The sequence below is a fragment of the Podarcis muralis genome, chromosome 10 (genome assembly GCF_964188315.1).
Source record: "Podarcis muralis chromosome 10, rPodMur119.hap1.1, whole genome shotgun sequence".
Taxonomy (NCBI): Eukaryota; Metazoa; Chordata; class Lepidosauria; order Squamata; family Lacertidae; genus Podarcis; species Podarcis muralis.
Window position 1 is genome coordinate 23,432,424 of NC_135664.1, and position 22,677 is coordinate 23,455,100.

The following is a 22,677-nucleotide window of genomic DNA, read 5'->3' on the forward strand; positions in this document are numbered from 1 at the left end:
ATTCCCCACCAACCTACTTTCTTAGTAATAGCCGGGCCACGGGTGGCAATGGCTATCAGCTTCCTCTTTAGCTTCAGCGTTGCCGTTTGTAGACGTAATTGAGGAAGAGGCTGAGTGGAGGACAAAACAAGAATTAATCGGCTCTGCCTGTCATTGGCTCTGAATTCACCCGCCCTTGGCCTCCCTGCTTTCTGCCTCCTCAGTCCCAATGAGCACCAGCCTTCACTGCCAGTTTTGCAGACACAAAAAATAACACATTTAAGCATGACAGAATCCAAATTTACTTCCTCTCTTCACTTGCAGTCCATGCTGTCAGTGCAATCAATAATAATAATAATAATAATAATAATAATAATAATAATAATAATAATAATTATACCCCGCCCATCTGGCAGGGTTTCCCCAGCTACTTTGGGCGGCTTCCAACCGAATATTAAAAGCAATACAGCATCAGACATTAAAAACTTCCCTAAACAGGGCCGCCTTCAGTTGTCTTTTAAAAGTAAAATAGTTGTTTATTGCCTTGACATCTGCTGGGAGGGTGTTCCACAGGGCAGGCGCCACTAGCAAGAAGGCCCTCTGCCTGGTTCCCTGTAACCTCACCTCTCGTAGTGAGGGAACTGCCAGAAGGCCCTCGGAGCTGGACCTCAGTGTCCGGGCAGAATGATGGGGTGGAGATGCTCCTTCAGGTATACTGGACCGAGGCTGTTCAGGGCTTTAAAGGTCAGCACCAACACTTTCAATTGTGCTCGGAAACGTACAACAGAATCTTCTGCCAAGTAAAAAAGGTGCACCAGTCCCATCTATAACTTCCCAAAGGGAGAAATTACCAACAGAGTGATCAAGTGAAGAAAGTTGATTACTCCTTTTTTCACTGTGATACATGCAGTAGGTTTTAGAAGAGCCAGATGCACAGTCCAGGCATAGCAAAGTATGAAGGAATTTATGAAAGTTCAAGTGTTCAGTTCTCAACATGATGACCTCTGCAAGGCTTTATTGTGATATTGTGATGGTGTCATGCTGTTTTAATATTTCATTGTAGTAAACCTTTTAGTTGACTAATAACCTGAATTATATATGAAAAAGTAAGTTCCTACCACTGAATTTATATATGAAAATATGCTAAGTAAGGGTTAAGAATCATTTTGACCCACAGTTAGGTCAATACATAGCACATTCCTCTAGTAGGCTGCTTTGTCTCACAAGGAATATTGTTTATTATTAAGGACACTGAGGACCACACAGCATTCGAAAGATATCAACTATTAAATTCAACAGGACTCACTTCTGAGTAGATGTGGATTGCGCTGTAAGTTATCTAAAATATTTTCTACTTATGCTCTGCAAAGCAGAGGTACCCCTGCCCGTACGGGCCAGTCTTGACAGACTCTAGGGTTGTGCGCCCATCTCACTCAAGAGGCCAGGGGCCAGCGCTGTCCGCAGACACTTCCGGGTCACGTGGCCAGCGTGACAAAGCTGCATCTGGCGAGCCAGCGCAGCACACGGAAACGCCGTTTACCTTCCCGCTGGTAAGCGGTCCCTATTTATCTACTTGCACCCGGGGGTGCTTTCGAACTGCTAGGTTGGCAGGCGCTGGGACCGAGCAGCGGGAGCGCACCCCGCCGCGGGGATTCGAACCGCCGACCATGCGATCGGCAAATCCTAGGCGCTGAGGTTTTACCCACAACGCCACCCGCGTCCCATTGCAATCCATAGCAATAAACATATTTGGTCGCAAATGTATTTTAGATTTCTAGTATGTAATGAACTATGATTTCCTGAAATGTTTTTAAAGCTACATTCTCATATTCACTACCAAGCTGCTGGCAGCATTCTGAAACCACTTATGTTTGTGTTGAGCACAAAACTGGGGGTTTCTATTTTTACAAAAGCTGTGTGCCACCCCTACTCACTGCCAAGTGATAGCAGGATCCTAGAGGGTTCCGGACACTCACTTAGGGTCTGTGTTCCTTTGGAGAACTGAGATACGGCAGAGATATGGTTTATTCACCTATTTACACCTTCAATCTGCACCGAGGGAGACCAGATCTTACAGCATGGTCATTTCAAGTGGGGCTTGTACTCCACAGCAGCACAACCAGCCTTCAGCCAACCTTCTCAAGATGGATCCCAGTCTTCCTTCTTCTTCCTAGAACACCCTGCCAAAAACTTTCTTTCCCTGACACCTCACACCCAGTTACCCTGACAATCTTCCAAACTCCCAGTCCCTGTTTACACCTCAGGGCAAGGGGGGGGCAGTTCTCTTGCATTGTCAATGACTTTCATTGGCCCTATGTTGTTTCTTAATGGCCCTCGCTTAGCCAGGTCATTTTGCACTCCCAATTAAGTTGGGACTCAGCTACATTAGTAAAAAACAACAACCAATGTTTTGAATGCATTATAAACATGCAACATGAGATGGCGCCGGAGAGCAAAAAAATTGTCTATGTGGTTCCACCCCCCTTTTGTTACAACAATTTAATTTCTGATTTATTTATAGCACCCCCCCCCCCCGTGTGTAGCTCCACCCCGGGGTTAGAATTCCAGCCCTGCTTGGGAATAAGGATGGGGAGAAATCCTAATCTGGAGGAGAGGGGAGAGAAGGGGGGTGGCACCCACCCAAATGTGCCCATGAGCCTAAAAGGGTTGGGGAACCCTGGGCAGGTAAGTTCTGCATTTTGTATAGCTTGTAGTTTTTCAACACTTGGCTCTTTGCAGAGCCCCATGAAGTACTAATCCGAGGATGTATTACAGTGGGAGATCAAGTAGGAGTGTGTTGAAAGACATGAGGTCCATACTACTCTCATACCCCATTGTTGTACCACATTAGTCTAGTGTTTGAAAACAATTTGAAACTACATTAATTTCTATTGGGGCTTTTATGCAAATGATTCAGCAAGCAGAAAAACCATCCCGAGTGTTCACAGTTTTCTTCGTGGCTATTTAATAAACTCTTCCCACCCACCCTCCTCAAAGGAGTATTTACTTTGTGGTGCCTCCTAAGCAGCAAGAGCTTTACAACTATACAACAGCCCAACCCTCGATATAAGAGACACAGTGTATTCTTGAAATATGTACTAGTGTACATTTTGTTACCATACAAGGCTGCTCTGCATTCTTGCTGGTAACCTTTTATTGCCTCCTAAGTTTTCCAGAGCTCTGCCAAACATCTTGAACTTCACGGAATGATTACAAAGCTTCGTAAATATAAGCTTCACATTGTGCTTTGCCATTCTGTGCTTGAAATCGCACCAAGTATTTAAAGGAGAGGCAGGAATTCTCTTTAATTTGGTGGTCAGGAAATGGGTTAGTATGTTAGTGGAGTTTTTAAATTTCCCCCCCCATAGAGGTATTAAAAAAAATAATACATTGTTGTTACCACCTCTCTGTTAAAAATACTTCAGCTACAAAATTAAAGGATCTGCATTTGAATCCCTCTTCTGTGGAACACTCTGCCTTCTGACATCTGCACCTGTCTCTTACCATCTGCTCCCTGCAGTGGTTTAAAAAGTACAGTGGTACCTTGGTTTAAGAACAGCTTAGTTTATGAACAACTTGGATTAAGAACGCTGCAAACCCGGAAGTAGGTGTTTTGGTTTGTGAACTTTGCCTTGGAAGCAGAACATGTTTCGCTTCCTGTTGTGTGTGTTCCATTTGTAAATTGAGTCCCCCGCTGCTATGGGAAAGCACACCTTGGTTTAAGAACACTTTGGTTTAAGAACGGACTTCCAGAACGGCTTAAGTTCGTAGATCCAAGGTACCACTGTATCTGAAAAAAGACAACTCTTCTTCTGATGCCCTGACCTCTAATCTCTGTGTTAGGAGTGAGCAGTAAATCACACTGTGCAAGCTGGAGTTAGTCCAAATAGCTCAGTCAGTAAACTTTTAATTTCAGGATCCTGGGTTCAAGCCCCACGATGGGCAAAAGATTCCTGCATTGCAGGGGGTTGGATGAGATGATCCTTGTGGTCCCTTCCAACTCTATGATTCTATGATTCTGACTCTTTATTAGCAACAACAAGATCTGCACTGGAGTGTCAGGCCTAATGAGTACAGCCATTAATCTCCAATAGGCCTTGCCCTCATGAAGCAGTTTCTGAGACTGAAGGTCCCTGTCTCTGAAATGCCGCTTATGTTCCCTTCTCTCTAGGGTTTCCCCCCCAAGCAATCAGAGACTGTCCCTGTGTGTAGCCAACCTCTCACCTACCCTTTTCATGCCTTTTCTGGTTCTGGGAGACAAGGGGGAAAGGGAGCATGTCAGATCAGGAGGGGGAAGACACCTCAGCCTCTTCACAAGCCTGACCCACCTATGCTTCATGGTCTCTCTCCTCCCACCCTCTTGCTTCTGCCTCTGAATCTGGACTTGTTTCTTCCACAGACTCTCCCATCTCAATAAGCTTCTGACACCTCCTCTTCACAGTCTTTTTCTTCTTCTTCCTCGGACTACTCATCCTTGTCCCACCACCACTCCCTGGGCTCTGAGCCTTCTTCCCCTGGTGGCTTCCCCACCATTCCTCTGCACCCAGCCAATCCTTTGCTTTCATTTCATGTCCCTTCCCTCTTTGCTTATGACCTGCATGAGTGGTTCCCAAACTTTGAAAGCCATGGACCGCTTGATAATTGCTGAGGGTCTTTGCGGACTGCTCGATTTCTCTGCCTGTTGTAATGCACAGTGCTAGGTGCTGTGAGGTGTTTTTTTATTGCTGCTTTTATTTCTCATAAACGGCTATTTATTTCTTGTTTTTTGTATTTCATACACAGACACACACATACCAAAAAATAAAAAAGCAATAAAAGACAATTAAAAATCAATATGGATATTTAGTGGGATGGATGTGAGCCAGTGTGGGTTAATGATTCGAATATAAGGTAGTTCATTTCTCCACTTGGCCATGGAACTCACTGGGTGGTCTTGGGCCAGTCACTGCCTTTCAGCCTAATCTCATAGGTAAGTTACAGGATAAACATCCTATAATCTTCAGAAGAAGGGCAGTATACAAATAATAATAAATAATAATAGGGTTATTTATTATAGGGTTAACTCTCTTTTCTGTCTATGTATACAACTATTTTTTACGGGACGTGCGTGGTGCTGTGGGTTAAACCACAGAGCCTAGGACTTGCCGATCAGAAGGTCAGCGGTTCGAATCCCCGCGACGGGGTGAGCTCCCGTTGCTCGGTCCCGGCTCCTGCCAACCTAGCAGTTCGAAAGCACGTCAAAGTGCAAGTAGATAAATAGGTACTGCTCTGGTGGGAAGGTAAATGGCGTTTCCGTGTGCTGTTTTGGTTCGCCAGAAATGGCTTAGTCATGCTGGCCACATGTACACCTGCTCCCTTGGCCAATAAATCGAGATGAGTGCCGCAACCCCAGAGTCGCTCACGACTGGACCTAATGGTCAGGGGACCCTTTACCTTTATACAACTATTTAAATACTGACCAACGTTCTTTAAAATGCAATGCATTCTATGTGGGTCTACTTTTGAAGCTGACCCGGAAACTACAATTAATCCAGAATGCAGCAGCTAGACTGGGAGTGGCCACTGAGATCATATAACACTGGTCCTGAAAGACCTACTTTGGCTCCCAGAACGTATCCGAGCACAATTCAAAGTGTTGGTGCTGACCTTTAAAGTCCTAAATGGCCTCGACTCAATATACTTAAATGAGTATCTTCACCCCCATCGTTCAGCCCAGACACTGAGGTCCAGCTCCAAGGGCCTTCTGGCAGTTCCCTGTGAGAAGTGAGGTTATAGGGAACCAAGCAGAGGGCCTTCTTGGCAGTGGCGCCCACCCTGTGGAACCCTCCCTTCAGTTACCAAGAAAATAAATGACTATCTGACTTTTAGAAGACATCTGAAGGCAACCCTGTTTAGGGACGTTTTTAATGTTTGGTGTTTTATTGTGTTTTTAATATTCTGTTGGAAGCTACCCAGAGTAGCTGGGGAAACCCAGCCAGATGGATGGGGTATAAATAATAAATTATTTATTATTATTATTGTTATTAAAATGGTACAGAATTGTCCAGAAGCCATTTGTGGTGTCCAGTACAGTTGTACTTCGGGTTACAGACGCTTCAAGTTACAGACGCTTCAGGATACAGACTCAGCTAACGTAGAAATAGCACCTCGGGTTAAGAACTTTGCTTCAGCATGAGAACAGAAATCACGCGGCGGCAGCTGGAGGCCCCATTAGCTAAAGTGGTACTTCAGGTTAAGAACAGTTTCAGGTTAAGAACGGACCTCCGGAACAAATTAAGTACTTAACCAGAGGTACCACTGTAGTCGTTTAGCATCTTTTGCCCAGTGTGCTTTTCTGGATGAAAAGGTTTCATCAAGCTTTTCTTAAGACAAATAAGTAGTTGTGAGTCTGGTGTATCTTGGGATAAATTACACCTGAGGCCTTAGCTCCTTTGAACTATAAAAGCTTTTACCTTTTGTTCCCGGAAAGCTTGCAAAAGAAGAGCCTAATCTTATTGTTAGCTTCTAAGTGCCTAGGTTTTCAGACGAATCTCCTGCAAGCACAAAGGAATGCAAAAATAATTCTTGCATTGTTAGCTGTTCAGAAAAATAATCACACCTTGTTTCCTCTTGCAACTAACAACGTCCGTTGTAAAAGTTCAGTTTTATTACTATTCCATTTTACCAGAGCCAGGTGATACAAGGCTCCAAAAAGTGCTATCGTTTGAGCAAGGTGAAGTCTCTGATTTTGTTTTGGGTCCCCCCCCCCCACAGCAAAAGTAAGAGAACTCTGCATGCATGTAGGATCCTCACCTCTTAGTAGGTGTGTGAAGCACCACGCTGGTCCGAGAAAAACATGGGAAACCTACTAGGTATGCCTATTTCTGAATATGTGTATTAAAACCACTGAATCATTGCCACGGGTCACATTTGCTAACACCACATGCCCTCTAAGAGATTTTAATGCAAAGCTTCAAGAAACAAATTTACAGAGCTAAGAGTCTAATGCCCAGTTTTATCCAGACAGACCATTAAGCACTTAAATCTATGGAAGAGAAAACACCACTTTTCTTCGCAACTGTATTATCGAAAGCTGCAAATTGGTCAGAGTGCTTTTTTTTTGTCTTTGAAACTATCACCCCCTTCTGGAATAGCCTTGTCATTACAGTTACCAAGAGGCAAACGAAAGATTTCAAGCTAGCGAACGGTTTGGTAAAAGTTTTATTTGAGAGCACGAATATAAGTTTACACATTTCTTTAGTCTTAGAAGAGTTGAATGGAAAGAGTTTGCATAGTTTACAAAGCCAAGAGCCCACATTCCTTTGCTATGTACCTTCTTACATTCGTTATAAAGAAATTTCAGCATCGCAATAACTGCACTAGCTTGCAAGCTGCCTTATACAAAATCAAACCCATTAGCTTATACTGTTTGCTCCAGGGGTTGACAGCCTGTGGTCTCCAGGTGTAGCTGCCCTGTATTAGAAATCTCATTCATGTACAGAGGCACGGGCAAATTTAAATCTTTCCTATTGCCTATAATTCTGGACAATACATAAAATGAAGAGACAAAATGGACACACTTGATAAGAAGCCTGATTGGAAGAGGACAGAGAAAGAGGCACAGAAACTTCAGAGCCAGTCACATTCTAAGCACCAAAAAGCTGCTTTTTAAAAAACAAAACAGAACAGTTTAAACCTAATAAAGAAGGGAAAGTGTTTTAATGCAAATATGGAGCCAAAGCTTTGGGGCATTTGCTTAAGATGCTCAGTGGAAGCAGGAAGGCTTAAAAATATTTATTTCTGCCTAATTATGTTTGATGGCTGCTGTACAGAATCAGCAGGCTAACAAATATGATCATTGGTTGGACTTGTAACGTTTCAGACTGAAAGTGAGGAATATAAATGTTTGAATGCTACTTTACGCATTCAAAATCTCACCTCAGATATGAAGCAAGCATGTCAGGAAAAGGATTTTAGCTTAGCATTCCCCCCATATATTGTGGTATTTGTGAGATTTTTTGAAATGGTAGAACCCAAAACATGTGGCCTTCTATTTGTTGCTAGACTCCAATGCCCATCAGCTCCAGACAACATAGCCAATGGTCAGGGATAAAGGGAGTTGTAGTCCAGCAACATCTGGGGTATGGTATAACATTTACAACAGTGTTTCCCAAACTTGGGTCTCCAGCTGTTTTTGGACTACAACTCCCATCATCCTTAGCTAGCAGGAATAGTGGTCAGGGATTATGGGAACTGTAGTTCAAAAACAGCTGGAGACCCCAGTGTGGGAAACACTGATTTACAACATACCAAGTCATTGTTTTATTTTTACATATTTTGTTTAAAAATATGTATAAAAGAACACTTTAGAGCATCTAGTCTTTGAAATACACCAGGAATATCAGGCTCCCTATATGTGAGTAACATTTGCAACAAGTAGTAACAAAGTAGTAAGAATACAGAAGTGCTGGAAGTACTTAATCAAAAGCTATCAAGTTAGAAATGTTAAAAAAAATATCTTTGGAATTTGCCATTTAATGCGTTCGATTTTGTTTTAAAAAACGCCCCAATACAGTAGAAATGCAGAGGGTTCTGAAGTAAAGCGAAACTTGGCTTGATCTTGGTTCTCTTCCCATTAGGACATCATCTTTTTCTTACATTCCACCGAGCAGAAAACCATTCCTTCTACCGGCATAAACTTCTGGCCAATGAGACACTTGCTGCAACAGGAGCACAGAAAGCACTCTGTGGTGGCATGCCAGTTGAAATTGTTGTAACTCACACGTTGAACTTCGGGGTCGATAGCGTTGTGGCAACCCTGGCAGACCTAAAGAGGAGACGAGAGAAATGAAAAATGTGTTTGTTTCCAGCTTTATAAGACAACGAAACCCAGCATATTCAATACAGATGTTGTTATGACTTCGGCTCAGCGTTTGAAATTCGCCAGGTGCATTTTGCACCTGGCTATCGGCCACTTAAAAAGCAGAGACATCACCTTGCTAACAAAGGTCTGTATAGTTAAAGCCATGCTTTTCCCAGTAGTGATGTATGGAAGTGAGAGCTGGACCATAAAGAAGGCTGATCGCCGAAGAATTGATGCTTTTGCATTATGGTGCTGGAGGAGACTCTTGAGAGTCCCATGGACTGCAAGAAGGTCAAACCTATCCATTCTTAGGGAAATCAGCCCTGAATGCTCACTGGAAGGACAGATCATGAAGCTAAGGCTCCAATACTTTGGCCACCTCATGAGAAGAGAAGACTCCCTGGAAAAGACCCTGATGTTGGGAAAGATGGAGGGCACAAGGAGAATGGAATGACAGAGGATGAGATGGTTGGACAGTGTTCTCGAAACTACCAGCATGAGTTTGACCAAACTGCGGGAGGCAGTGGAAGACAGGAGTGCCTGGCGTGCTCTGGTCCATGGGGTCACGAAGAGTCGGACATGAATAAACAACTAAACAACAACAAATTGGCCACTTGTGACCAAGTAAAGATGCCCGGGTGCCAGGATGGTGTCTCCACCACCTAGAGGTACATGCCTGAGGATCCTTCAACCTTGACTGTTTTCACAGATTGGCAACACATCCCGTAGAATCCTACCTGTTATATTTTATCTGCACAATCAGAATGATTTTCAGGAACCAAAAAGTCACATTGAAAAATATGACTTTCGAGCCGTCTTGCCCAAAAGTGACAACTGGGGATCCTGTAATCCTGGTTTAAGGAGTCTTTTGGCGCCTAGCTTATATATCCGAGTTTCTAACACTGCTTCAGTTGTAACATAATTTATCATGATGACAACATTACTCAACATCCTTGGATTCTCCTTTGTGCCTTGAAATTGCCTGTGGAATGTAGAAAAGGTAAAGGCTGAGGACTGGATTTTCCCTCATAGAAAGGGATCCTCTGCAGGCAGAAAAGGCAAAGCCTACTGTTTGCCCATTCTGTGGATCTGGCCTGTTCTTCCTTATGGCAAGAGCCGCTATACTGAGTGCTTTCCACAGGCCTCCACTTGGTGGCGATATTGTGCAAACTGCGAACACTGTACCGCGCATTGATGAACCAGCCTGTCTATCCTACAGGTGAGGAGCCGTGAGATGCAAATTCCTACAATGCTAAAATAAGCACACTGAAAAGTCACAGGGATGGATGCCTCATTGAAGGATCATGAAAGCAGAGAGGAAAATATTGATAGCAAGTCTACGGACTGAGTTGAACCACCTATTCATAGAATCATACAGTTGGGAGGGACCACAAGGGCCATCTAGTCCAACCCTCTGCAACAAAGGAACATTTTGCCCACCTTGGGTCTCGAACCCAGGATTCTCAGATTAAGAGTCTTATGCTCTACCAACTGAACCATCTAATCTCTGCTTACAGGTAAGTCTGTACATATATACTGGGCGATAGCCAATGTTATTCATGCTCAGATCTGACCCACTGAAAGCAATGGACTTAAGTAACAAGTCCAAGAAATTTCAGTAGGTCTGTTTTGCGTATTACTTAATTGGATATCCTGCACCAAGTCTCAGCAACCCTGCTCTTCCTTTCCAAGCAGTTGTTAATCAGCATGGAATGATTTCTTTTACTATACGGACCTTTGCCAACAAAGGTCCATATAGTAAAAGCTATGGTTTTCCCAGTAGTGATGTATGGAAGTGAGAGCTGGGCCATAAAGAAGGCTGATCGCCGAAGAATTGATGCTTTTGAATTATGGTGCTGGAGGAGACTCTTGAGAGTCCCATGGACTGCAAGAAGATCAAACGTATTCATTCTTAAGGAAATCAGCCCTGAGCGCTCACTGGAAGGACAGATTGTGAAGCTGAGGCTCCAATGCTTTGGCCACCTCATGAGAGGAGAAGACTCCCTGGAAAAGACCCTGATGTTGGGAAAGATGGAGGGCACAAGGAGAAGGGGACGACAGAGGACGAGATGGTTGGACAGTGTTCTCAAAGCTACCAGCATGAGTTTGACCAAACTGCGGGAGGCGGTGGGAGACAGGAGTGCCTGGCATGTTCTGGTCCATGGGGTCACGAAGAGTCAGACACGACTAAATGACTAAACAACAACAAATGGAATGATTGTGCCCAAAAGAGCTCCCATCTCTCTGGCATGCTAGTTTTATACATGCAAGACTTTGCACTTCTTGTGTTTTCGTATGGAGGGTTATTCAATTATGCAAACTCCCCCCTGCAGTGGTACACTCACTGCTTCATCTACTGTGAGAACAAGGCCACCCCTTTTGCGACTTCTTAAATTCTGCACTTCTCTATTTCAATGTGAGTCAGTGAGTGTTAAGATTTTTTCCCAAAGTTCTTGGGGGGGGGGGGGAGAAATAGATGCCCTGAAGAAACACAAAGAAGTGTTTTCCAGTCAGTTCATTTCAGATAATGGTCAGAACAAGAGGGGAGACAGAGTGTCCTGATGAATAACTGCTCTATCAGTGGGAAAGCTGAATTTAAGAACTGCAGATTAAGAAGCACACACAAAAAAGCTAAGCGAAACTACAGACAGAAAACACTCATTAAGAGAAGGGAAAACCAAACAGGAACAATAATAAATAAATAAATAAAGCTACAAAAAGCAGCATTGTACGTAGAACAAAGGGAACCCAGGAACCCGAATGAGGAAGTAATTAACTTTGGACTAACTGGTGCAGATGCTAAACAATGTTTTAAAAACATTTCATTCTTTGACACTGCATTTTAAAGAATAATATTTATAAGACTGCACACTGAGATACTCCCCTGGTGGTCATGCTGTGTGGACTTCACAAGAAATACAACGGCTGTCCACGATTTTGGACAATGCAGTGAAACTGACAAAAACTTCAGTCTAGAAGATAGCAGGAGAGTCACTGCTCTATGAAAGCATTAGACAAGGACAGTTGCCCCAGGGGTTTTATACCCAAGGTACATTAGGTCTATTCAAATGAAATTAAATCCCAGCCCCCTGTTGCTTTCTGTCTGCATTTATTCAGGCACCAGAGCGAAGTTCGACATGCAGATCTCTAGTACAGTTAGAGCACTGGAAGTCAATAATGATTCCTTTGAATCGAGGGTGAGCAGGTGCAATGAAATACGAACATCATGCTCTCCCACTGGCCTAAACTAGCAATAGTACTTCTGCGTTCTGCAGAAATTGCAAGTGATGGAGGAGCACCCCTGGAAGCTCATAAAAAGAGCCATAAAAAAATCCCACCTCTCATGGGAATGATCTGGGAAGAAAACACAGTGACAAGGTCAACTTTGGTCAATCAAAGGGATGGTTTACACAAACTGCTCAAAGTGGTCAAGGACAATGCACAAAATCTTTAGTTGAAAAGAGGATAGGGCACCTTCATACAAACTTCCCTTCCTTACTAGCATAATCTCAGTTTTCCCCCCTACTCTGGAGCAAAACGGGAGTAGCTGTGTGTCACCAGCACATTCCTGATATTACCAGTCTTTTTGCCTAAGCTGGCCATTCCCAAGAGTTTGCGTGTAGATGCTGAACAAAACATGTGATAAGAGGAGACCTTGATGGTGAATGAATTGCTTACAGGAAACACTATCAAAGACAAAACATTGGGTGGTATTAAACCAAGTTTGATTCAAGAGTATACATCAATAAATCAACATCATTAAACATTGACATTAATGAGCATTCCTACATTGCAGGGGGTCTGGGCTTAGATGACCCATAAAGTGTCTTCTAACTCGACAAATCTATGACTTTGTTGGGTCTATTAATTTCATTAAGTCTACTCTGATTAAAACTTAGCTGACAACCACCAGGCTGGGGTGGGGCATGGATAAGCCAGTAGTTTTTTGTTATGGGTAACAGTGTTTTAAGAAACCACTGTTCTGGGCAAGATATGGGAAAGCACATCTGGGCACATAACTGTACATAGTAGCTACGCATTGCAGGCAAATCGTGACTCTCTTACCACGGCATGGTTCTTCACGTAGCATGGTTTGCAGACAGGCTTTTCGTTTACCATGACGTAGATCTCCCCAGCCAAGACACAGTCGCAGTCAAAGCAGCAGAAGTGTTTCAGATGCCAGCTTTGACCTTCGGCCTGGGTGTACTCATTGCTGAATATAAGCTGAAGGGATACAAGGAAGGGAGGTACGCATTCAATACAACCACCCCGGTATTTTGTTCTAGAATGCTTTACAATGCTAAGGAAACACACACTTTCGGCCATATGAAACAGCTCCACTGTGCATTTCAGTCTGTTGCATTCATTGTTCTGTTCCCTGCCCTTTTCATCAGGGCCTCTTGGAGATCTCTGTCAAAAGCAGCGAATGCAAAAAAGTAGAGATTTGACTCTCCCAGAGAAAAAAGGAATGGCTTATGGGCTTCCCATGGGTATTCTGTGAGAACAGGATGATGGACTAGATTAAGGTTACCAGACATCCCCGTTTCCCGGGGACAGTCCCTGGATTTACAAATCAGTCCCCATACAAAATCTACTGAAGTTGAAAAGTGTCCCTGGATTCATTGAAAAAAATCTGGTAACCTTAGACTAGATGGGCCTCTGGCCTGATGCAGCAGGGATATTACGTCCCTAGGAATGCCTTCCAGGTATTAAGAAAATGAGGGTGGTGTACGAACAGTGCAAATGGGACACAAAGAAAGAGGCTCCAGGGGTTGTGGCAAACCCTTGACAGGAGGAGCCACAAGCTGAGCTACATGTAAAAGGAGTTATAGCTCCTGCACAGCTCAGGACTAAGAGATGCTGGTGAAGTGCTCCTGAGCAAAACTCAGGAAAGAAATCTGGGGGTTCATTCAAGCCCACCTCAAAAGGAGAAGCCAGCTTTAGAAGCTGCCAAATTTATTTCCCCTCAGATTAAAAACCAGAGTGGGAAAAGAATGGATGACTTTCCCACCCTCTCTGCTTTGGGTAATGGAGTCATGTACCCTGATGTATACTTTTTAGGGCCAGGAGCTGCCTTTCACCATCATGCCCTGCTTGTTAGTGAAATCCTAATGCTGGGCTAAAGGGACAGCAATGGAAGAAGCTGCATACAGAATCAGGCCGTTGGTCTATCTAGTATAATCTATAGCAGTGTTTCTCAAACTTGGGTTGTTGGGACTACAACTCCCATCATCCCTAGCTAGCAGCGCCAGTGGTCACAGATGATGGGAGGTGTAGTCCAACAAGAGCTGGGGACCCAAGTTTGAGAAATGCTGGTTTCTACAGGATTTCAGGCAGGGATTTCTCCCAGCTCTTCCTGGAGATGACGGGGATTGAACCTAGCACTTCCTGTGTGGAAAGCAGATGCTCTCCCAGTGAGCTATGGTCCTTCCTTTGGTCTGGTCAAAAGGCAGCAAATCTTTAGAGGCAGGTCTTTTCTCCATGGCCTCTTCCATGGATGCAGAGCTTACCTCATCGCAGCCAGCGCAGCGGGGCTTCTCGCTGTCACAGTAGTGCCGGCCACAGTACAGCTTCCCATTCTTCCAGAAGTAGATCATATCCACAAGGAGCTCGCCGCAGGTGCAGCAGACAAAACAAGCCGGATGCCAGAGTTTGTCGTAGCCAGCCCGCTCGGCGTAGACAGCCGGGTCCCCTTCCTTCATGCTCAGTTTGCACCGGAAGCAGCACTGCGAGGAGGTCAAGGGATTTTAAAGTTTATGTATAGGGCTTATCCAGACTTCCACTTACCCCACTGCGCCAGAAGTGCTTTAGTTATGCTGGTCACACGATCCAGAAAGCTGTCTGCAGACAAACGCTGGCTCCCTTGGCCTGAAAGTGGAGTTGAGCGCAGCACCCCATAGTCAATTTTGACTGGACTTAACCATCCAGGGGTCCTTTACCTTTTACCTTCACCTACCCCCTGGGAAAACCCAATCATGACTGCTAAACCGGAGCAAATGTAATTCAGATTTCTGCAGATTGATGTTTGCTCCAACTCAGAGCTAAAAAGTGGGTTTTCCCAGGGAAAGCAGTGATGGCAAACAGAAAACTGCTCAGATCCATCAGACAAGCCTTCAGTTTATCTACACACAGCCTTTCCACAGCAAAAACAGTGCCCAAGGCAGCTCACAAAAAAACCCACATTGGCTTATTAACACACACACACACACACATTTGGGGGGGGGGGACCCAAATGCACAACACAGTTTGTGTCTCATATCGATTTCACATCATTGTGAAATCACCTTTGCATTTTACACATCAGTACATTCAAACAAGGTAAAACAGTGCCTAATATAGGCTTTATATATGACAAGGAAAGTGCTAAATGAAAACCAACTGCCCCCAAAATAAATACGTAAATATAAGGTTAGATATACTAGTGCTGGCCTTTCGGGACGCCATATGACCACAGCAGCCTGGCTTAAATACAGTCCAGAGGGGGTGGAGTCTTCTCAGCAGTGTGGAGTATTTACAGCCAGCTCCTTCTAACTTAGTCTTATAAGTAATAAGTGGATCAATGCTGTTTATATGGCTTAATATTTTCTGCCAACAGTAAGTGAAGCCATGAGATGTCTGCCTTTGTATTTATTAGTTTGATTTCAAGCAGAGGCCTTTCCTCATTAAACTTAATTGGGGATGCCATCTCTCTCTCTCCCCCCCCCCCCCCGGGCTTCCACTTAGGAGTCCCTCCCTCTTCATCTTGGGAGTTTTCCTTTTCTGTACGGTTCGTCAGTTTTCACCTTGAAAAGAAACCCACAACACACTGCTTCTTCCAAGAACTAATGGCTCTCGTTTAAATATAGCAAGACTCGCCGGCCATCCCAAGAGACAAAAAATATTGATCTTCATGCAGGTACTAAATATAGCATTTTATATCTCGGTAGAAGCTGCACGACTGTCATGTAGATGATGGAGCAGACTTGCTCCAGATTGAAGGAGAAAACGCATGGGTGGAAATTAGGCAGGCTTTGCCTAAGTATTAAGAAGAAACGTCCCAAGGAGAAGAGCTGTTCAACAGAGAACCCAGCTGGTTCAGGAAACAGCCGGCCCTTCATCACAGGAGAAATTTAAGCAGATGTCGGATTGCAGCGGGTTAGACTAGAGCACCCTTGGGAGACCCAACTCTACGATTCCATCCTTTCTGGGATGCTGTGACTGCAAGATTCCTGCACTGAGATGTGCGGCAGAGTAGATCAGGCTGGCTTGTTGTGGTCCAAGGGATGAACTCTTCCTTGACCAATCCTCCAAAGGTCACATGCCCATGTTGGCTGTGGCTCAAAGTCGGCATGGTCACTATCCAGCCAGATGGGCAGGGTATAAATAATAAAATTATTATTGCACACTCCTGAATGCACACAGGCACACGCGCAGTGCTCAGGTCAGCTGAGAGGTGTGTGCATGCATTACCACTCACTTCCCAGTTGCACCATGACCAACAGGGGAATGGACAGGTTTAAACTGGCTTGCCTACCCTGTGTTGAGTTCCATTTTCTTTTCTTTTTGGAGCCACTGCCAAAATCATCTGGGGTGAGGAAAAACTGCTGGGTGGAGGGGAATCATGCTTCTGAGCTGCAGTTAGCCACCCCTGGCCTAGATGGTGTCTGAGGTCTGTCCCAACTAGGGAATGCCATGCTTCTAAGTCAGTAGAGCATGAGACTCTTAATCTCAGGGTTGTGGGTTCGAGCCCCACGTTGGGCAAAAGATTCCTGCATTGCAGGGGGTTGGACTAGATGACCCTTGTAGTCCCTTCCAACTCTACAAATTTTATGATTTCCATGTTTCCTTTAGCCAGGAGTTACCTCCAAGGCCCAGAACAGTCACATTTTAGAACAAACTGTGTTTTCCTTAGTGGAGGACCCAGAGGGGTTTTCCTTCTGCCCCTGTTGCTCTTAGCTTACAAAACAAGCAGGCTGAAACAATGGTTTTTTTAAAAAAACCTAAAACACTTAATAAATAAACCCTGTGCAAAGGATGCTGCAGCGTGAAATACCAGGCTAAAATAATACAAAACCCCATTGTTTTGCTACCCTTTACCGACAGTTCTGCTCCTGTTTGCAGCACACAAGACACACAGAGACAGGAAGACAAATAGACATATATGCCCACTTACATATTGGGATGCCTTTGGACCAGCCAGTTTGTCTTCCATGGCTCCTACGGTGGCCGGGGTGCCTCTCTCCCCATTAGTCGGGACATCCTTCCCGGCAGCTTTGCCTTCCACTTCGCTCGGCAGCTTGACATCTCCCACCCCGAGCGCCTCGTTCTTGTATTTCTTCACAAACTGCTCCATCTGCTTCACCTCGTTAGGACTCAGCTCGTGGCATTTGGACGGATCCTGATCGTGTGCGGGCAGCTGCTTGGCCAACTGCTTCTTCCTGTACTGAGCACCTTCCGAGCCAGCCACGGGTTGCTTCTCCTTGGGAAGCATCTGCATATAATGTCTTGCCTAAAGAGTCCGGAGGGATTGCAAGAATTAGTTTATCAGATGCCCTTGGGATTCCTGCTTTTATAAACGGGGAGGGCGGCAGCGGGGAGGAAGGCAACCAAGGGGAGATTAACAGGGCTTAGCAGAAGTTGTTACTCTTCGGCGCGAACAGATACCAAGAAGTGGACAGCGAAAGTGAAGGGACGTAACTGGGACTGAGAGTCAGAAGCTCACTGCAGGCGCATGCTTTACAACAAAAAAACCCAGCCATTTACTCCGCTGCAGTACAGCTTGAACAATGTTTAGCTAACACTGAATCTTTTCAGATCCTGACATTGCAAGAGCTTTCAGACTGCTAATTGCAATCTTTCTCACAGAGGAAAACCAGCATGTGAGGGTTGGAACTGAGATCGAAGGCTTTTTAGCTTGTTTAAATAACTTAAAATGAAATGAAGCACTGCAAGATATACATGAAAAACTGAAGAAAAACTACTTCTGCAAGCTGGAGTCCCCCCCTCCCCTTGAAAATCCCTAAAACCCTCTTATGATTACAAAGCTGCACGCACATCTCCAGCCTTCTGCTTTAGATCAGCCAGCAAGACACTACATAAACTTGACTCAAGATTGAAACATGCACGGGTTAGGCTGGGTGGGGAAGCCCAACAAGGCTATCCAACTATCGCATCTCGATGAGCCATTAATAAACCAAGGGGAGCTTTTCGCTTGGATCCCAGCTCTGAATTTGTTCTGACCATATACAGTAACAGAAATGTGCAAGCTTGAGTGCTTTTCTTCAGCTTTTAAACAATGACATAAATTGTGCAGGTTTTCCAACGCTATGTCCTGTTTCTGGAAGTATTCTTGAAAGGGCTCGTCTGGGAAGTCGTAAATCATCCTAAGTGGTGGCGAACATCTCTAATGCAATGCTTTATCCTAGCCATTAACATGACCTCTTTCCTCCACCTCACCCCTCTTGCATCCGCAATCATCCCATTTCCATTGTGTGACTATTTTACAGCAATCAGAGACTTGCAAGGGGAGTTGACCACCAGACCCAACTTCATTATGTTTACATGGCTTATAGCAGGAGAACCAGAGGCACTGGACTACATTTCCTGTCTTGGACCACTGGCAATACTATCGAAGGCTGATGGGAATTGGAGGGGTACCAGGGTTACTGAGATAATAATCCCATTTATATTTTCCTTTTGTTTTACATCAAAATATGGCCCCAATCCTGGGTGTTCTATTCACTCCAATCCACCCCTCCTTCAGTTTAAAGCAGGATTTCCCAAACTTGGGTCTCCAGCTGTTTTGTGGACTACAATTCCCATCATCCCTGATCACCGGTCCTGCTAACTAGGGATGATGGGAGATGTAGTAAAAAACAACAACATTTGGAGACCCAAGTTTGGAAACCCTGGTTAAAATGATACCTTCTTCTAGTTTTCATAAAAGCTTCCAAGACTGTATCATGATAGCTCACCAGGCTTTGATTCTGAACAGGAGGTGCCCATTCGTAAGTCACAGTATTGATCGACACGTTCTTCTTGGCAGCCACTGGATTAGTCAGTATCATAACATTGCGCTTGTACATAGGGATCCCATCCGATTTCAGCTTTGCAATGAGGGTTGTATATTTTGTATCCTCAAAGAGCTTCCCCACTTTGCGGTCGTCCTCGTTACTAGTGGGAACATCGTGCTCCTCCTGCCCACACTTGCAGTTTCGACATATTTTCCTAGTGATTCAAGACAAAAGCACTGATTAGGCCATGTTCATATAAGTAAACAGAAACTGAGTGATATCCTGCTTTAGATATCATTCAGGAGGGCATAACCATAATTCTGCGAAAATGTAGACTCAAGGAGAGGAAACCACAGCTGCTTTGCTTCTGCAGGCAAATGCTGAGCTGTAAACAAAGAACCGACCTTGGTTGCAGCTCACAACTGTCTGGAGCGAGACAAACCACAAGCCCAGGTTCTGATGATGTGCTAAGTCAAACCATGGCTTAGCTCACAGAAGCAGCAAGAAGGAGCAAAAGGGCTGCAATCTCTTCTCTTGGCTGAGTGCTACGCGCAAACTGGGTCACTGTCTGTGCTTAGAAGTAATTGCCTCAGCTGTCCCTTCCCTGCTGAAAATGGAGCTTAGTGAAGTCACATGATGAATACGACAGATTCCTTTGCTGTTTCATTTCTGAGGAAATAGCCCTTTTCTCTGTGGGACAGAAGAGCATTCTGGGAAGGTGGGCAGCAGCGTCAATATTACTCTGGTAACATTGATGTGAACGAGCAGCTCAACAGTGTGCTGTCCTTTGTTTTCATGAATACATTTTCCTCTTCCCTCCTTAGTATAAATAATCTGGGAGCAAAAGGGGCAGATTAATATCCTATATTCAGCAGCAGTTCTATAGTTTTAAGACTATGGACCGAATGCTCTTAATGCTGCTGCCCCTTTATAGAACAATATGCACTACAGTATTTCACTTACTTACATATTTGGGAAGCCAACCCTGCTGTGTTTGGGGCCCTGGACTTCTGCCCTGAAGATCTACCCTGATGGCCTCAACACCTTTCTTTCCTCTGACTTCCTTAAGGTGGTGCATGTGGGCCTCTCTTCACCACATTTAGCCTCTCAACCACTCAGAGAGACTGACTGGGCCATGGCCACCCAGTTTACTTTGTGGCCAAGTGGCAATTCTATCCTGGGTTTCCCTGGCTCTAGTCCAGCACTCTAACCACAACATCTCTCTGGCTCTTACATTACTAGTGTGACGTGTCATAACTCATAGACAATACTGAGCTGGATAGATCAGTGGTCTGCTGCTTCAATACAAGATGGACATATCACGTGGGAAATTTATCTCTGGGAGAAATCTGCACGGTTGCACAACCAAGGGCCTAGAAACCAAGCTTTATGAGGAATGGCTGAGGGAGTTTGGTATGTTTAGCCTGGTAAAGAGGAGACTAAGAGGAGATATGATAGCCGTGTTCAAATATCTAAAGGGTTGTCACATGGAAGATGGAACAAACTTGCTTTCTCCTGCTTCAGAGGGTAGGATCTGAACCAATTGCTTCATGTTACTGCAGAATATGATCCGGAACATTGCACTAGATGTGCCAAGGTCACATGCAATAAGAGACATGCAATATCCATAGTTTTTACATAGTGGCAATATGAATTTTCCGGCAGGTATGTCAAGAATGCTCCAGTGTAACAGATTTCCACTCACAGCTGGCTTTATATTCTCACAGATGTTACACTCCCATCTAGTGGAAAAGAACATAATTGTACTGCAGACCCTAAAGGCATATTTGCTTTGCAGAAAGCTTTTTAGAGACATTCGTGCACATATTTTCACTGTGTCATCTATCTATGGGGGGGATTGCAGGGGGGGAGTCTAGGCTGGGTCATTCTGAAATTCCTGACAAACTACCTTCACATTTAGAGAAGCTAACAGAGATCTTCTTTTAAAAATATGTCATGTATAAATACATATATGTAGAACCATAGAATTGTAGAGTTTGAGGGTCATCTAGCTCAATCTCTGCAATGCAGGAATCCTGGCCACAGCCAGCCCTTCTGGCCACAGTTTATCTTGCAATGGGAATGGTGGCAGATTCAGCAGAGCTCAACCTGGGATGCACACCAATTCCCATCATCACAATTCCGAGCCAATGGCTTTATTAATCTGAATGGGGAGTCTTGTGTTCCTTTAGTCTGCTGGAATAATGCTGATGTTGATTCATGTATTTTAAAAATATGTAGTGGTGGATTTATGATCTGTGCCCTTTTGGGGCGCCACCCATTAGTTTACCTTAATCAATGCGACCGTCTCAAAATTAGAGGAAACGATAATTATGTTTCTGCCTTTGCACTGTGCTCCCTGCTCCCCAGACAACTTGGGAACATTTCTTGCTGTTGCCCAGGCGGGGAAAAGGTGAGGACAGCAATGGTGAATCTGAAATGGGTGCCCACTCCCAATAAAAAAAAAAACATTGGGAACAATTAGGAAAAAGAAGATGATGATTATGGTGATGACCTGAAAGATCATCTCATTGCTTATATTCCCAGCTGATCACTGCACTCTGCAGGTAAAGGCCTCTTGCAGGTACCATCTTATCAAGAGGACCATCCACACAATATACAAATCGGGCCTTTAGCGCTCTGACACCTACCCTTCGGAACTCCCTCCCTGTCAATATTCAACAGGTCCGTCTCTGTTCTCTTTTTGGCACCTACTGAAGACTTTCTTCTTCCAACATGCCCTCCTCTAGTTCAGGCTTTTTCTGCAGCCTGCACCTGTATTGGAATTGTTTTAATTTTTTATTGCTTTGTCAGTTGTTGTTTGCCAACCTGGGCTTCTTTCGGGAGGAAGGGCAAAATATAAATTTAATATACTAATAATACCTCTGCCAAGGGGTCCCCCTGGCTCAACAACTTTGGAAAAAGGTGACAGTAACAACAGTGGTGGTAATCAGTGCCGTTTTTCTAGAAAAATTGGTGCTGAAACTCACCACCAATGCCTCCCTTGTTCTCTTATGACAGTGGCACCCGCCTGAGAGGTGGAACTGGTGGTAAGAATGATGATGCCCTAACAACCCACAAAAAGGTTCATCTATGTTATTTAGAAAGGAATCAATTTTATTTCCCTTTTTCATTATTCTCCCTCACCTCTTATCCTTAATGGTAATAAAGCTTACAATACAGATTAAAAGTAAAGGGACTCCTGACCGTTAGGTCCAGTCGTGGATGACTCTGGGGTTGCGGTGCTCACCTCGCTTTATTGGCCGAGGGAGCTGGCGTACATCTTCCGGGTCATTAGGCCAGCATGACTAAGCCGCTTCTGGCAAACCAGAGCAGCGCACAGAAACACCGTTTACCTTCCCGCCAGAGTGGTACCTATTTATCTACTTGCACTTCGTGCTTTCGAACTGCTAGGTTGGCAGGAACAGGGGCCAAGCAACAGGAGCTCACCCTGTTGCGGGGATTCGAACCGCCGACCTTCTGATCGGCAAGCCCTAGGCTCAGTGGTTTAGATTACAGCGCCACCCGTGTCTCACAATATGGCTTACAAGCTGTAATTAACTGGAAGTTGGGGTTCACAGGTAACGTCTCAGGCATCACAAGGATTTGGTGCCTGTATGGTTCTTCCACACACACACTTTGGAAAGGGAGACAAGGTAGCCCAGCAGGGGTCAGGGGAGCGACACAGCATGCAGAAAGTCCCAGACTGTTCAATCCATGGCATGCAGTATCAACACATTTGGCTCCTCGGCTAAATTCTATAGCAACACCAATCACCGGTAGCATTTCTTCACTGTACAGTCAAAACTGTACCCTCATTGGAAGCGAGCCCGATGGAAATCAGCTGACTTCTAAGTAAGCAAC

At 44.6% G+C, this 22,677-nt stretch overlaps 1 protein-coding gene across 1 annotated transcript in view; it reads right to left on the reverse strand.

Moving 5' to 3' along the window:
• Positions 1–7,161: 7,161 nt before the first annotated feature.
• Positions 7,162–22,677, reverse strand: part of TES (testin LIM domain protein) — a 28,281-nt gene continuing 12,765 nt past the window's right edge. Inside the window, exons 3-7 of the mRNA XM_028746485.2 lie at positions 18,775–19,027; positions 16,974–17,309; positions 14,332–14,547; positions 12,887–13,045; positions 7,162–8,785 (exon numbers count right to left, since the gene is read on the reverse strand). Coding sequence (XP_028602318.2) covers positions 8,594–8,785; positions 12,887–13,045; positions 14,332–14,547; positions 16,974–17,309; positions 18,775–19,027 — 1,156 coding nt within the window. The 3' untranslated portion in view covers positions 7,162–8,593. The remainder of the gene's footprint in view (positions 8,786–12,886; positions 13,046–14,331; positions 14,548–16,973; positions 17,310–18,774; positions 19,028–22,677) is intronic.